This window comes from Hetaerina americana, unplaced genomic scaffold, assembly GCF_022747635.1.
Source record: "Hetaerina americana unplaced genomic scaffold, ioHetAmer1.1.p SCAF_8, whole genome shotgun sequence".
Lineage (NCBI taxonomy): Eukaryota > Metazoa > Arthropoda > Insecta > Odonata > Calopterygidae > Hetaerina > Hetaerina americana.
The window spans coordinates 29,258,802-29,275,547 of NW_027287427.1; the positions used below are offsets into that span (position 1 = coordinate 29,258,802).

The window sequence follows — 16,746 nt, forward strand, 5'->3', positions numbered from 1 at the left end:
AGACAAAACAATAGGAAGGCTAACTTGGAAAAATCCAGGGAAAGGCAACGAATTATAAAAGAAAAACTTCGAAAAGATCAATCGGAATAGTTGTGCATTATATATCCCCAAGCCAACGAAACTAGGTATAATGCAGTCGGCTTTTGTTGCCCCTCCAATCGAAGAAAGCAGTGAGAAGCAGAAGGATTACTCTACAGTCACTGAGAGGTATTATACACCTCGTTTTGCTGTCAGCATTGTTGAGAAAGAAGACGACTTTTGTGTCCTGTTCCATTCTAACAAGATATGTGTGGTAACTCTTGCTCCATCACATCCCATACTGAAGTTTAAAAAGGAAATTGTGGATATTAATTTCCAAGTATCTACCAAGGTTGATAGGTTACAGAATAAAGTTTCTGGAAAAGGCAAGAAGGGTGCTCAGAATCTGGTACCAAATTCTGCTTTGTGTTTTGTTAAGTGTTCAGATGATTCTAAGTACACACTTTACAGCTGTATTCAAGGAAAATTAGTGGAGATTAATGAACATCTTAAAGAGAGGCCATCTCTTTTAGTAAATAAACCTTCATCTGATGGCTACATTGCTATCATTATACCCAAGTTACATCAGAGTCAGCAACAAAAAGAAGAGCTTTTAACTCCTGAAAAGTATGAAGAGTGCCTAATTAGTAGATCGAAATGTGAAAATAAATAAAGTTTTTTGTAGTCATATTTGCATTTTATTATCACTCAACATAAATATCTTCATAGAAGAAATCATCTTTTTTATAACATCCAAGGCATTATGTTTGACCCTTTTTCTTAAAACTGGATATTCTAATTTCATCTAAGAAAATAACAAATTGGATATTGAAAAGTGTCACCTCAGTTGATCTTGGACCTTCATTTGTGACTTGCTATTTGAGGTTTCTTTGGTCTCTTCTTTCAGAAGTGTGCCTAAGACTATCCCAAGAAAAAGTATTAAACCCACTCGTTGATTGGATATAAATTTTTTTGAACAATCCTCCGGACTGTTGATGTCCAATGTCAGTAACTGCAAAAAAAATATTTTCATTACTCATGGTGTATTACTATTTATCATGATAGTATATAATAAAATGTCCCATAATTAGCATCATTTAGGCATACGGTAGCAATATTAGGTCCGAGGTCACTTGGTTGTCAAGTAAGAACATGGCAACACTAAATCGAAATGTGAGGTAGATAAAATTGAATTCTCTGGCAGAGGAATTTTAACTGCTCAAATTTGTAACATGGTGATGCCTAACTTTAAAATTTATGAGCATGCTTTCACATTCAAAAACTACTGAGCTATTGCACATTTGTCTGTCCTATCTGCAGAAAGGCTTTTTGATTTATCTAATTTTATGATTATGGTATCACAAAAAATGTTCCATATTATATCTAAAAGAAATCTACCCTTAAGTGCAGATCAATTCCATCCTCACTGCAACCTAATGCTCATGTGTTTCCATCTGTTATAGTACGTGTTCACCTGTAAATTCTGCATTCAGAGAATGATTGGAAAATACCGAAACCAGTCTTTTGGAAAATGTTCATAGAAATTACTGTGGAGTTCTACTGATTGTTGTCTCATTTTCACATCATGTTAGTAGTAATGATGGGGACATTATAATGAAATCAACAATCCAGTGGCAATAACTATTACTTTATGCCTTTGGATTGAAAAGACTGAAGATGAAAGAGGCACCAAAGTATTAGATAATGTAAGATAGTGTACTGAAATGCAAAACTTTGGCCACAGTCCCTGCACCATAAGATGTATTTTTATGTGCTTTAAGGCAAAACATATTAGTTTCATTGATGATTTGGACGTGGGATGAAAATATTTTCTTCTGATGTGGTTTCTTTTTTGTTATGAAGTATACCTCTATACTACTCAAATTTTGCCTTGGGTGATATGAGTAACAATTCTTCAACCTTAACCCTAAGTCAAATATGCATAATGACTTACAATAAATAAACTATAAATATTTCATTGATCAGAGCTAAGAAAGGGGTGGAGACATTTTTGGAAGGCAAGAGGTGAACAAAGTATATGAAAATGAATTTCGAGTCACCATAACCCTACTATTAGTATATAAAAACCATAAACACAGTAATCAACCCGAAGGTCGGTTCCGTTGGTGATAGTAGAGATCACCCAGGACTAAGCCCGACAGTGTATGAAATTTATGTATCAGGGTAGGGGGTCCAGTTCCTTCCCCTGTGCCGGTTATGGTTTCCCATGAGACCTGGTACCCAAAAAATCACATAGCTTGGGTGGAGCTGCAGGAGCCCAGAGATGCTAGCCCGGGAATCAAACCCAGACCTTCCAGTCAAGAGTCCAACGCTCTACCCCCTGGACTACCGTGACCCACCATAGGTATATGATATGAGAGAAATCAGCACATGATTACCTGTTTTGCTAAATGGCCACCAACTAAAGAAATGGCAACATAATATGGTAATGTTTGATTACTCTGAAGTCCAGCAGCAATAAGGCCCATTACCATGGTTGATCCAAAACCACTTAACCAATACTTTGTGTTGTCTCCAAACTTGATGGCAGTTGATTTTATTCCCAACATTATATCATCAGTTTTATCCTGAAAAACAAAGTGACAAAAATAGAATTAAAGAAAATATTCAATATAAAACTGGGATACTATAATACTCGTTAAACACCAGGAGTATTGGGATTAGCTAGCTAACTACAGGATACTGTCACCGATGAGAGAAGGAATTTCTCATTTTCTTAATAACAAGATGAATATAAATTTTGCCTTTCATTAATCATGCCATAGAAACTATTTAGAAAGACAATTACTTTGGTCAACATACATTATCATAGTTATTAATTTATAATTATTTACAGCATTTTTTTGATTATCTTCTATTAGAATCATCACCTCATTAGATCTCATATTATAGCCAAAGAACCCATACAATAATATGAAATATTGAATGAAATGAGAGCTTTTGGATAATAACTCTTGCAAACCAAACGCCATTCATTTGGGTCTTCAGGAATGAATTTGACAATCAATAACACAAGATATTAGGGAAAAATCTCTGCCACCAGCAACCAAATGTTCAGGTAGGGGGCGGTTTGTATTTAAAACTGGAATAAGGTCTCTTGAGGCCCTGCCGTGCACCATCACTATGTAATGTTGGGTTCCAGGCAGTGCCTAATCTATGGTTGTGAGATGAACATTTGCCATAGGGATTACATACCAAATTGAGGAAACACAAAAATTAGGACTCCTTGAGTATTCATAATGACCCACTCGGTTGTTGGAGGCATGGCTTTGAGGAATTGATTCATTTTTTAATGAAAAACTATAACGTTCCACAGAATTTTATTAAGCATAACCCAGGCTCTGAGGTTCCATGTCATCATCAGGTCCTGACCCCGATGATGAAATTGAACATCAAAACCCAAGTCATCCTAAATAAAATTCTATGGCATATCAAAGTTATATGTTTTCACTATACAATAACCAACGAAAATTCATTTATGGAAAATGAAATGATTTTTTCTGATGAATAAGAGTGACGAAGCAGTTTCAAATGCAGAATGTTCCAACATGGAAATTCTTTTCATGTTTTCATGTACTTCATTCATACTACTCCAATCTTGCATTCCTATCAAATGTTTCCCTCCATGGACAGCTGAAATTGTTTCATCTAATTGATCATGTACACCATTTTTCCCTCCTTATGGCTACTTGTTGTAAAGAAAACCTGACTAACCTCAATCGTTCAGCCTCTACCTATACTAAAAATATTCTATCACTCACCTGTTCTGTTTTCTATGCCTTTTTAGCCAAATTGTTCAACACTATTGCCACCCTCTCTTCCCTTCCACTTTATATATAGCTATTGCTTCTGTAATCCCCACTATCTTTCCATCTCATCTCGCACACTCATAAAATATCTGTATTTCTGCTCTACATCTCCTGATTAATACCTTTTAATTTTCCTGTCATCAACATCATCCCAACATACCAAGTCCCCATTCTGTTTAGGTCCTCTTCTATGTTGCTGCTGTAAATTCCGCTATGCAAGGATTTCATTCGATTTCATATCAGAACTCTTTTATTAGTTGAATCAAACATCAAGTCGTGGGATAAATAATTCAGACAGTTTCCCATTGCCTTTCTCAAAAGTGGTTTTAATATGGCACCACAACTCAAACCCACCCGACAGAGATTGGATACCTTTGCAATCATGTTACCGAGGATCAGATGCTGCGTGACCTACCTTTCATCTAGCTCCTACCCTTTGCACTATGTGACATAGGTGACCCTACCACGAGCAATTATAAATGCTCCCACCAACACAGATCTAGGGATCATCATAATGCACAAACTCTTCCACCATGTTAACCCTTTGGCTCTCATGCCATTTTTAGTTATCAAGCCCAGAAAGCTCACACCTTATTTCTGCAAATTTCAATTTGAAATAATTTTTGTTAGTCTGTTTTTGATCAAGGATATTGAAATTTTACAACTGAAACTGGAAAACATATTTAAGTTTCTATTTGAAAATTTTTTGGATGTGCCATATTAAAAAAATTTTAAGTTAAAAAAATATTTTTAATGAAACACCAAATTTTTGTAACAAATAACATAAAATAACAACCTGTATATTTATCTAATAATGGAGCATATATTATAATATGTTATACATTTAACTCTGTTATAATCAAATTTGACAGGAATATTCCTAGTTTTTCATGAGATTTAATGAATAACACGAAAAAGTACTTTTCAAACCATCAGCATTTGTGTTTGACCAAACACTTCCCATGCAAGCCTTTATTACATGTAATACATATAAAAATTTCTGGATCTTTTCCTTCATTTTTAGAGCTGCATACACAACCATTAACTTATTGTGTGCATCCAGTTTTTGTACTCCTACTTTTGATAAACTGTCTAATTGAAAGCCACTCTTCACCCAAATGCTCAATGATTCTGATTACAAATGCTAGCCTTGAATGAAATTTCTCAGGTCCTTTGTAATTTTTGTTATACAGAATAAAACTATTCGAAATTATCCTAGATATTATATTGAAAGCAACTTTCTTTCAATATTTTACATGCTTTCTTTCATCCATGTAAGTATATCGCATCATATCAGAAGTGTCAATCCCCCCAATTAATTTATTATAATGACAACTTATTTCTGCATCATTTTTATCATTCTCACATATGTAAGACTTTATTTCCTCATCTGTTTGAAGTTTCTCAACTTAATAGAAGAAGAACAGGCTCTTTTTCAAATCCTTTTCCCTGGAAACCTTAGGCAAGAACAGGTCCCGACCGACAGTATAACTTCTGCCCTACCAAATATTTCTTTTTAAAATTTCTTATTTTTTCTCACTGTACCAGTTATATAGGTACCAAGAGTAAAGTTCTCAAACAAGTGGAATATACATAAAGAAATTGTCAACAAACACATTATAACCCTTCCGAAAATGATTTCCTCTTGGCAAAAGTTTCATTATCACAGTATATCCCAATCCACAATCTAGTATCTCAGCTCAGTCTGTTTTACACTTGGCTCCTACGCATGTGAAGAAGGAAATAACACAGAATTGCACAACATCCAGAATTTGACCCCGCTTCATAATGTTTCTTGTAACGTAAATATTTGCGTTAAGGTTTTTATATTTTTGTTTTGGCTGCTCTATTGTTCTGTTATTTTACAAAAAAAAAAAGAATGGAAAATTTTGGCTAGCATTCAATCTCACAAAACGTCTCAGACTAGAAATGATAACATTGTGACAGAAGTGCACAGCAGGCAGTTCATACAAAACGACGGAAGAAGAATGAAAGAGGTAGTGTAATCTATATAATGAAACCAACAGACGAGAAGAGAAAAAGTATTTTGGGATTTTGATCCATGGCCAATTAGCTGTGTCTGATGGATGGAAAAAGCTACTTAAAATTACTTTAGTTCATGTAAAATACATAATTTATAAGATAAACTCCCATTTTGAAAGAATAAACAAACTAACTTATTGTAATCAGTTCAACAGCGAATACTTAATTTGCATTAAATAACAACTTTCTAAGCTATTTTAAAACTAGAGCCTATGGGATCTAGTTTTAAAATAGCTTAGACCTTGAGCCCTTTCAGGCAAATATTAAAAGCGGATCTATATCAGCACCTTGACCATCTAAATGTTAAGGCTGTAGGCCTCGGGGAATGTTGTTTCATGAAGTGTACAGCCAAAAGTAAATGAAGAGATAACTAAAACTAAATAAAGAAAGAAAACATTATATTTTAAATTAAAAGTCTTTCAAATATCTATGAAAAACTGATCTATTACAGTTGGCCTATTGCTCAGAGAGAACTGAAAGCCATAAATTAACACCTGGTACTCCAAATGCTAAGGGCAGGATCAAAACAATGACTTAATGAGCATCATATTATGCAAAGTCAAAAGATATCATCACAACAAGTTATTACCAGCAGGGTTAACTTGTTGGGTAACATACCAAATTCCTAACACTAGGTCCTGCAATGTGTAGGGGTGCTGTGGAAATGGAATGATTTGGTCCCACCAGATGAGTGACCAAGTGATATTGAAGGATCACACAGGCCAACATGGATGTTAGCAAATAAAAATAAATTATTTAATTATACAAGGGAAGATTCTCAATGCAGAAATCCTAAGGAATCAACAGATTGAAAGGCAGGTGAGGTGCCCTACGATTCTTAAGTAATGAGGAATACAATCGGAGAGTATTATTCAAAATTTTAATATTTTAAAAGACACACTTTTTCTTCCATAGAAAATGCCTCACTGTTCAAATGCCTTACCATTGATTACTCTTCCTTATCACATTCATTCCTGACCTGACATTATTGAGAAAAACAGAATCCAATCCAACCCCCATAATGTTTGACTAAAATTGCCCAACCACTTCTCACGAAAGAATATGAGCACATATATGTCCTGATTAATAGCAACGTTATCGACCACATACCAAGATGATAATTTGATGTTGAAAACCAGAACATATACATTAACGCTGTCGACAGTGAAATCTATTTTAACCTTTATCCGCAATATCCGGATGAATTATTTTACAGCCCTTGATTGAAATAGACCCTGAAAAAAATTTGAAGTATTTGAAATATTCAAAATAACATTATATAGCTGACACAGCACATGAAGCGAAATTTAAATGCCAAAGCATTAACAGAGGAAATGCTAATGATAGTAATAACTTGTTAAATAATTCATGAAGAATGATTCCACAATTCTTAGGATATTCCATAAAACTAGAGAAATTGGGGAATTTCCATACTTATTACTTTAAAATTTCTCTATGGTTAGTAAGCTTTATTAGTAGCAAGGTTAAAAGTGGGTAACTCAACACTGAAATAATAAATAATAGCTTCGATTTTTAATGCAAATGTAGCTTTAAACATGGGGGAAATACAGACTATTGATTTAGAAACATTTTGAAAATTCCATATCAAGAGTCACAAAAGCTCTTCCACCAAAAAAATATGTATCATTTAAGTATGATGCAAGCTAGTTTATTATGAATGTCAAACCCACCTGATGAGCATAAATAGTATCATACACAATGGTCCAGCAAACTCCTGAGATATATAGTGGGAGACACACAGACCAATCGCAGGATCCCTGAACAGCAGACCATCCCAACAATGCTCCCCAGTTGAAAGTCATCCCCAAAATCAGCTGAGGCCAATGTGTAACCCTCTTCATCAGAGGATAAATTACAACTAGACCTGAAAGGAAAAAAAATTTTTACTACATAATTCCACGTGAATTAATGCAATTATACATGGAATTTATTTCCTGAAGCTGCAAGCTTGCTTTACTTGTTTTCAAGTAGGTTGGGAAATTCTAGTCCAATGACTAGTGCCAATAAAGAGAGAGTGAGTGGAGATGCGGAAAAGAAAACAAATAGCGCAGGTTGAGCGGATGACTTACGTGATTGCTGATAGTTTTGCATGAATGTAAATCTGGTGACTGAGAAAAAGGGGAAAAAATTAATTGGTAGTATTAAAGATTTGATATCAAATGGGACAGAATAAATTGATCTTAACAACAAAGATGATGAAAAATACTGTCAGCTATGGCAGAAGAAAATGATTCGTGGGTAAGGGATATAATAGAATGGTGGCAGGAGGTAGGAAGAGGCTGGATGTTTTGGAAGTTTTGAACAGGGACAAACATTAAGTGGAAGTGAGGAGGTAAATAATGTTGTGAGAAAAGGCACATAGAAGAGATTATGTTAAAAGAGCTTTGGCCAATTACACCTTTTAGGGAACAAAAAATATTTCTATACATTTAATAATTTGTGAATAGGGTGTTCATGAGTAACCTACAATAATAAATTGGGTATTTGTGATTTTTCATGTTATTTTAAGTTGATAATCCTGCGGTAAGAGGCCTGAAAACAACTTTTTCGATCCGTGCTAAATAAGAAAAAATCAGTGAAATTTGGCATTTATCTCTCATTAGGATATTAAAATTTCAGGATTATTGCTGAATTATGATTCCATGTACTGTCTCAGGCAATATACCTTGTGGAAGTAAGCGACAGCTGGAAAGTAAAGCCCTCTCCAACTTAGGAAATTAACAATTCAATACTATAAATGTTTTAAACTTAAGAAGCCATCATCAGCAGCTAGTACAAACTTTCAACTTTGGCAAGGATATATACACTTCATGCAACCTCCTATAATTCCTCAGGCTTATCCATTCCTTCCTCTGCCTCTATTCCCAATCATCCCCTGTTGGCCCATTGAATCCTCCTCCCTGTTTTGCTTCCTATACATTTGGTCGTTGACCTGCAACCTACATGACCTATGACTGGCCACACTTACAACCACAAAACTGTACATTCATTCCTTGGAGAACCATTCATAATTTTTTATTAGCTTAGACCATAACTGCACTTACTTTTTAAAGACACAGAAGCCATGCACTATACTGACAATGAGATGAAAAGAGTTTTACACTGGGTTTGGCATCTACCACAAGGATTCTTCCCTTCAGCCAAGTGGCTAACACTCTACAGCCCATCAAAAGTTTTTGATGATGCATAATGAATGGGGAAAAAATTATCATCAACTGCAGGCATCCTCTCTTTCCTGCTCACAAATACTCGTTACTTTTGAGCATCTGTTCTGTGTGGTGTATTAATTAAATTTCTACAAAAATACCCACGAAATTGATTGGGATCAACATAGAAATGCAAGTTATCCAGCAGCATGAAGGTAGAGAAAAAGTGAATATGATAGCATCTGACTCGAAGGTATCATATTCCACAATACTTGGGCACAAAGAAAGACTATGGGAAGTTTTGCATGGTTCTGCGTCTAGTAAGTCTACAATTTAACCAAATCATGTTAGGGATCTATCCGTGGATTACAGAAATTGCTGTTTAGACGGCTGATAGATATAATACATAAAATAAAAAAACAAATCCATAAACCTTCACACATTAAAATCAAAGGCTAGGAGTATTCCTCTGATTTTGACTTCATCATGTTGATTACACAGATTTTCAAACAAGTACTTAGGATTGAAATGAAATAAGTAAATTTGTAATTCCACACACACTTTATTGATAACATGACCTAGGTTTTGACATTGGAGATCATTGGATGATGTTCAACATTGAAACCTAGGCCGTGTTCTAAATAAAGTATTTCAGTAGAATAACAAAATTACTTATTTCATTTCAATATGTTGCATAATTGCCATTAAGTTACAAATTTAGTACTGAGCAATTTTTGCATTTCAAAAAAAGATCCGCTTGCATAATGTGCCAGTCGAAGGAGAAGCAGCAGGAAGTGAAAATGCAGATGTGCCCAAAAATATGTTGATGCTTTTAACTCTTCAATCAAAGAAGAAGGCAACCAGGAAAAATATTACTAATAGATGAAAATGGTTTGCAATGGAAATTGATGCCACATTTGACACCAAGGAGCAATAAGGATGAGGTTAGCTTAGTTGCTGAAAATCCAAAGGTTTTAACTTTTTCTCATTTATTACTCAGAACACCCAAGTAAATTATTGCACACCAACAAACCCACCCGTTTACTAACATTCAACCGCTTTGCACGGATGAATTGAGTACTGCTTGAAGACTGGTTCATAGATTACTTAATTCCCCATAATCATGAATATTGTGTAGAGAGGGGTATCCCCCATAAAAATTTTATTCATTATGAACAATTGCCATGGCCAATCTTAATCATGATGTAAAAGTGGTTTTCATACCATCAAACAGAACTACTCTTATTCAATCCATGGACAAAAGTGCTAGTTCAGCATTCAAGCTTCACTACTTCTGAACTACATTTGCACACACCATCAAAGCAATAGATTCAGATGCTTATTTCATCTTCACGAGACTTTTGGAAAGAGCACAATATTTTTCACTGAATCATGAATATTTAGACCACACGGGAATGTATAACAAAGAATTTCACACCCGGAATTCGGAAAAAAATGTCTAAAATGCTATGTAATGGTATATTTGAAAGATAAGATAAAGGAGATAATCTGAAAAAGATTATAGAATAAATGGTTATTTTTGAAATAATCTTAAATTATAATGATATTTAATAATTAAATCAAGTAAACATTTATGAAGAACCAAGAACACGGTTCTGATGATAAGACAGTCCAGCATAAGCAAAGGTGGAAACTAGATATTGTAAATTTCATTTGTATTTATTTTTACAATAACGTTTTAAGTATTATTTTTTTAACGTTGAGTTGCAACAATTTTGAATTTCAGATTGTGTAGAATAAAAATATGGATTTTAGTTTTGTATATTTATTAACACTATAGACAGCTCACCAATTAAATAAGGAAAATGCTTGAATCTAATCTCATACAGAGAGAGATCATTTAGGTGGAGACAAGAAGGAATGTACAGTACTGCGAAGTAAAAGATAACTTCACCCTATGTAAATTGAAAAATAAAAGATAATAAAATTTAATTTTTTTTAAGAAAATTGTCAACATGATAAAAAAAGGAGAATTGTCAAAAGATAATATTAATAAATTTATTGCTAGCATATGTCCTGATTGTCTTATAAACTGTCAGTAAGAACAAAACTCAGTCGTATGTTGACAACTAAGAGTAGATACATCCACGTAAGAAAAGTTTGCATCAGTGACTCATGATGGCTTTGTAAAGGTGCACTGCAATTTACTTTCCAACTAATGCACTTCATATTACAGCAGCAGGACCCCAAAAGAATGTATAAACAATGAAGGAAACTGTGGAAATGAAAAATAGTAACTTTGTGATTCCACTGAAAAAGTGGAATCACAAAGTTACTATATTTCATTTCCAATATGAATCGATTCCATAAAGTTACGCCGGAAACCACCAATTAAAGGAAACTGTGTGTGTTAGAAAGGATCATTGTGAGACAAATTATAAACACATAGAAAACCATAATTTAGTAAAATTTGGAGAACTTAGTCACTAGTACAATAAGGTGAATTCTCAAGATAACCAGTTCCCCTCACTGTGATACCTGTGACTGCAGCTTACTCATTTTAAGCTTGGAAACATAAATATTCTTCACATTTTCAATTATGACAATTAAAATTGTTGAATTCACAAAAGCTTTAAATAATTTTTTAAATCTTCAGCGTTAAAATCAAGCACAGCATAGTATTTTTGGCAATATATATATATACAGTGAATAAGGTTATACAGCAATTTTGCAAAATTTGAAGGACCTAAAGGGTGGGTGGGCTTTTATCAAGGTGTAATTTCTTTTTTTGGGCTTAGGCCATTATTTTTACCCAATGAGCTAGCACCAAGGATGACACTATACCAGTTGAGTTGCAGAAGTATTAACAGTCCCAAACCAAGCTGACCAGCAAGGAAAACAAGTGCATCTGACTGTGAGAGAGCACCAATGACTAGAGGTCTATTCTTACTTCGGGCAACCTGAAAATATCAATAACACAATTAGGAAAACTGTCTGACACAAAAAAAGACACCATTTGACAGATGAAGTGACAATGTATATAAATTTATACCTTTGCCATTGGGGACTTTCATTAACTAGACACCAAAATGGGGTCTTATGACCTCAATTGGTTCCAATTACTCTTAATACCTCTTCCTTCAAACCTTTATTTTTGGTATTTTTATACATCCTGCAAGGCACCGCTAGGGCATGTGGCAGGGGGTGACTACGCACCAGATTAATTTTGACCCAAATATTGTTAACTATACTACGGTTGTACAATTTTATTCTGATCCCTTATAATTCGTGGAAAAATGTCCACTCTCTGTTCTACACTTAATCCCTCCAATTATATTTTCATAATCTCGACAAATATTTCTCTTTGACCGCATCTTTCTTTCATCACATTTACCCAGTACTCTTCTATTAAATCGTAATTTGTAGTTAACTGGTCCAAATACTCCCCGTATGTGTTGAGTAAGGGTAGCTCTTTAAGTATTTAATCGAGTCTGCAGATTGCATCATGATTTTCGTTGAAATAAATACACCAGTTGCAGAAAAATACCAATGTTTTTATCTCCTCTTCAGTTATTCAAGAAACATTATTACTCTGACATAATAGTTCAATATAATAGTCCATACTTAGCCCGAACACGACCTTATAAGGATTTTACTATGTTTACTACACACAACTATTAAGAATCACAACCATTATACCTGCTTGTCTATATCCTTATCCCACATATCGTTTATGGTACATCCGGCGCCTCTCATTACAATAGCACCCGCGCCGAACAAGGCAAGCATAGTAATGTCAGGAAGAGATCCTGGAAATGCGCTCATGGCAATACTCCACCCACATGGCCAAAACAGCAGCCAGGTACCTTTAAATAGCCATTTAATAATAAAGTAGTTAATTCAAAAGTTTATGAACATCTACGGATTAAATAAAATAAAAACGTCATATACCTATGGGCCTATCCAGCCTCATCAGTTTCATGTAAGGCTGCAGTTTGGGGGGAGAGCTATTCACAACATGCTCAGCAAATCCTCTAAATTTGGGTTCACCGGCTGCAGTTTTAAACTCCACTTTTGTGTTGAGTGACACATCACTGTACTTTAAAATACCCTTGCAATTATGGCCATTGTAAAATGAGGCAGCTCTCAAAATTGTACTATAAAACCTATGGCCGATGATTTCTACACTACTTTTTGGATAAGAGCTCTTAAGATAAGTTCTTAAGCATCCGCTGACACTAAAACGGCGTTTGATTATAATTAATTTATACCTAGAAAATATATTACTTGGCTGCCAACATGATATTAGGCTCTTCATCTTCAACTAGAGCCTTTCTCTTGAGGTTATATCCTTAAGCTGTAATCAAGAAAATGTTGAGCCATCAAACGGCGTTTTATCACATATGCAACTCAGCAGCAAGTGAAATACAAAATCTCAATCTTACACGACAGCATTGTCTTAACTTCCTGAGAAATAAAGGATTTCGGTCCCACTAACGATACTGGGAATCACATTTCATTTCATTTTCGCAGTTACTTTCATTTGGTCAAGGACAAGCAACAGGCGAAATTCGCTGCCCTTGTATCGCTCCCCTCTTTCGAGCATCGATGCATTCGATGATATTGCATATTTTTGGGGAAGTCCTCATGACATAAAATTTTTTGCCGAAATGAATAATATAGTTTATTTAATGATGTTAGTGGTAAAACCAGTTCTTAGCCAGAACCGGCTCATGGCCATATTTAATTCGCGATAGTCCTCCCAAGGTGGCGTAGAAATAGTGCTCTCTGTGCTCGTGGCCTTTGCTCGTAACAGCAAGAGCGCGGAAATAATAGATATATTGGCCAAAAGATGGCTGAAGTGTCAACCAACACCGCGGCAACCCCGTCTCGGAATTGAAGCGCTTGATTCAAACCGTACCATAAAATGAAACCAGATTATCCGTGGAAGTACTACCTGTTCATTTTAAGGCTTCCCCAAAATGACTGTACTTATCTTTTGAATTCTCACTTTTTACGTTCACAAAAGTGCGCACTGATATTTTTGTTTTAAAAATATTGAGGTGCGTAGTAGACCAATGCGTAGCGGTATAGGTTACTGACCGGAGGGGGGCTCCATTCCCGGGGACGTCTTTGGACACCCTCAGCTTAACTCAAGCTGTGTGATATTTAATGACTGCTAGATCTTTCTCGGAAACTACAGGTGATATGGGGAAAGAAACTGGCCCCTTTCCCCGATGTGTAAATTTCACACGCCGTTGGGGTAAGTATTGCTCTACATTCACCCCTCAAACTCACAATCGGGTTGATAAATATGGTTAAATGTATTGGGAGTTAGCCATGCGATCGCATGAAATTCAATTTCGTCTTGTAAACGTTTATATGTGTTTCATTTAAAGTTATCTACATATTAAAGGTAGGTGCAGGACGGTCTACATGATCGTAATCTAAGCAGGTTGGTCGTTCAATGATTTCTACCCCCATATGATGATCGGTAAAAGAAGTTTAACGAATTATGCCTACAAATTTAAGTAGCAATAAATGTAAGATTAAATACGAAAGCTTTATTATGAATTGATTAGAACAAAGACGCGTTTGGCCAAAATTCCGTTGCCTCTTCGTTGCGAACAAATGTCTCAGAGATGCAATTATTTATCATATATTAATTTAATTCTTCTCAGCAATTGAAAAATTAAAAGAATCATTTAGTGTGTTTGCATATTATGGCATATTTTCACGCATTCATAGAATATTTTGATATTCTTATCAGTGAAATTTTGTTACATTCTTCCTGGATAATTAAGGGAAAAGATTTTAAACAATCGAGGTCGGCTTATAACAATGGCTCTTACATTTTACCAAAAGGCGCATTTGGCTTCAAAATTATATCTGTCTGTGAATAATACGGAATCCATTTTTTTAATGTATGGGATTTAAGTGGAATTAGAAACACAGTTATAGTATGATCGTGTTATTCCACGAACTCCTGAATTATGGCGTTAAATTTTGAAGATGTGAAAAATATCTATTTAAATAAATGAGGATTTGGTGATTACGATGTTCTTCAACACTCAAACTACACGTACACACCCTTTCAGGATTTTCGGATTCGAATATGATATTAAAGCAGCTGTTTGCAGGTACGAAAATTGTCTACAGGGTTATTTATCTTTTAGTATCATGTTATTATTTCATCGTGGTCACTTTTAATTGCCAATTTTGACATTGATCTAGCGGGAGCACGGTTATCACGAAAATTAGGCTCACGGAAATTGTAAACTCTATTTTGAATAAAAAATTAGGTGTGCATAAATATAATAACTATGATATTCCTAGGTCTAAAATACCGCAGCCGTCGAGGACGCAAAAATTAAAATTAAATTACTACTAGTTAAAAAAATTGATTTTTCCATTTTATTGCTTTAGAATTCACACTAAATACAATGTTGATGATGAATGTTCTGACTTACGCTTAATTATTCATCCAACTCACCCGACACATCTATCTGATCTCGATAAAAATCGTCCACTGGTCCGCATTAAAGTAGACGGTAGCGGTCATAATAATCATTTGAAGTTTCTAACGGCGTCGCACGCAGTAATTACTCATCATTTTACTAAACACTGAAAACCCGTAGTTGTATGTTAGTGCGTGCTAATGAAATTGTACAAGATACTTACCTAAGAGTAAATTAGATTGTTCAGTTATTACATTGTCCACCACTGCTTTGAGGTCCTTGAGTTAGAATTTTTCATTCCGTAACTCCGCAACAGTTTATACGTAGTAAGATGAGAGGGCTAGAAATGACAATTGAGGAGGACGAACCATTAGCCAGGGCATCATTTTAACAATAATTATTAATTTTTTCTTTCTCTTTTTATATTTATATCTTCAGTAACAGTATTTAAATTGTTATTTTTATTTTAAAACATACAAAAGCACAGCGCAGTCTAACCGAATGTCTGCAAGTGTAATTAACTTGATAAGCAGTCATTTCAGAGATGAGTGTGCTGAGCTAGTTTAAAAATTATATATTGGTTCCTCAAGCGGTTTCAGTTTGTGTCATCATTTTTGGAAATAATATCGCCTGCTGATAGATATTTGGCACGCCATTTTTTTTATCACTTAAGCCGTTTCTATCCAGATTAAATTTGAATTTTACAGTTTTAAAATCATTCACCTTGACCTTGATATTCATGAAGCTGTGAAACTTTTATAATTGCGTGAAACAAGAGCCATGCGTCCAAACATTAGCACATAAATTGTACGCCATTCTCCCACTTGATCAGAGAAAAAATCTACAAGTTCCGCAGTGTGTAGGTACCACTGTCATGTAAACAAAAATAACCAATTTACATACAAAGAGGAACATGCCATCGGTTGCCCCACCGGCAATTTTTGCGATGCGTACTGCACATATTCCTCGAAACGAATTAACTACATACTGAGCGAACTATCACGGAATGGCATCTACATGACGCCAACAGTGTACCACTTTGGAGGGTTCGCACAACGTTCCTGAAATAGATTCGCATGAAAATTTATTCGGATGCCAAAGGAGTGAAATGTTTTACTTATATTCTCCCGAAAAAAAATAACCAGTAGTAGTTTTCTATTATTAGTATTCCACAGAAATAAATAAATCACCCGAGGGCCGAAGAGGGGTATATTTCTTTATTAACTTATGTGGAAATTTCAATATATTGGATAAAGTGTTGAGTGAATG

The 16,746-nt window shown here is 34.9% G+C and overlaps 2 protein-coding genes across 2 annotated transcripts; one reads left to right on the forward strand and one right to left on the reverse strand.

Annotated features, from left to right (window-relative positions):
• LOC139697846 (protein Abitram) lies at nt 1–706 on the forward strand. Its single transcript, XM_071596705.1, has one exon. The coding sequence runs from the start codon at nt 131–133 to the stop codon at nt 689–691; it is 561 nt and encodes a 186-aa protein (XP_071452806.1). The 5' UTR covers nt 1–130; the 3' UTR covers nt 692–706.
• Coq2 (ubiquinone biosynthesis protein COQ2, mitochondrial) lies at nt 705–13,642 on the reverse strand. The gene is made up of 7 exons (XM_071596704.1): nt 13,465–13,642; nt 12,971–13,376; nt 12,719–12,885; nt 11,832–11,979; nt 7,583–7,776; nt 2,418–2,606; nt 705–1,030 (listed from the first exon to the last, which is right to left on the reverse strand). Exons 2-7 carry the CDS (start codon nt 13,335–13,337, stop codon nt 857–859), a joined length of 1,239 nt encoding a protein of 412 aa, XP_071452805.1. The 5' UTR covers nt 13,338–13,376; nt 13,465–13,642; the 3' UTR covers nt 705–856.
• Between the last annotated feature and the right edge of the window lie 3,104 nt (nt 13,643–16,746).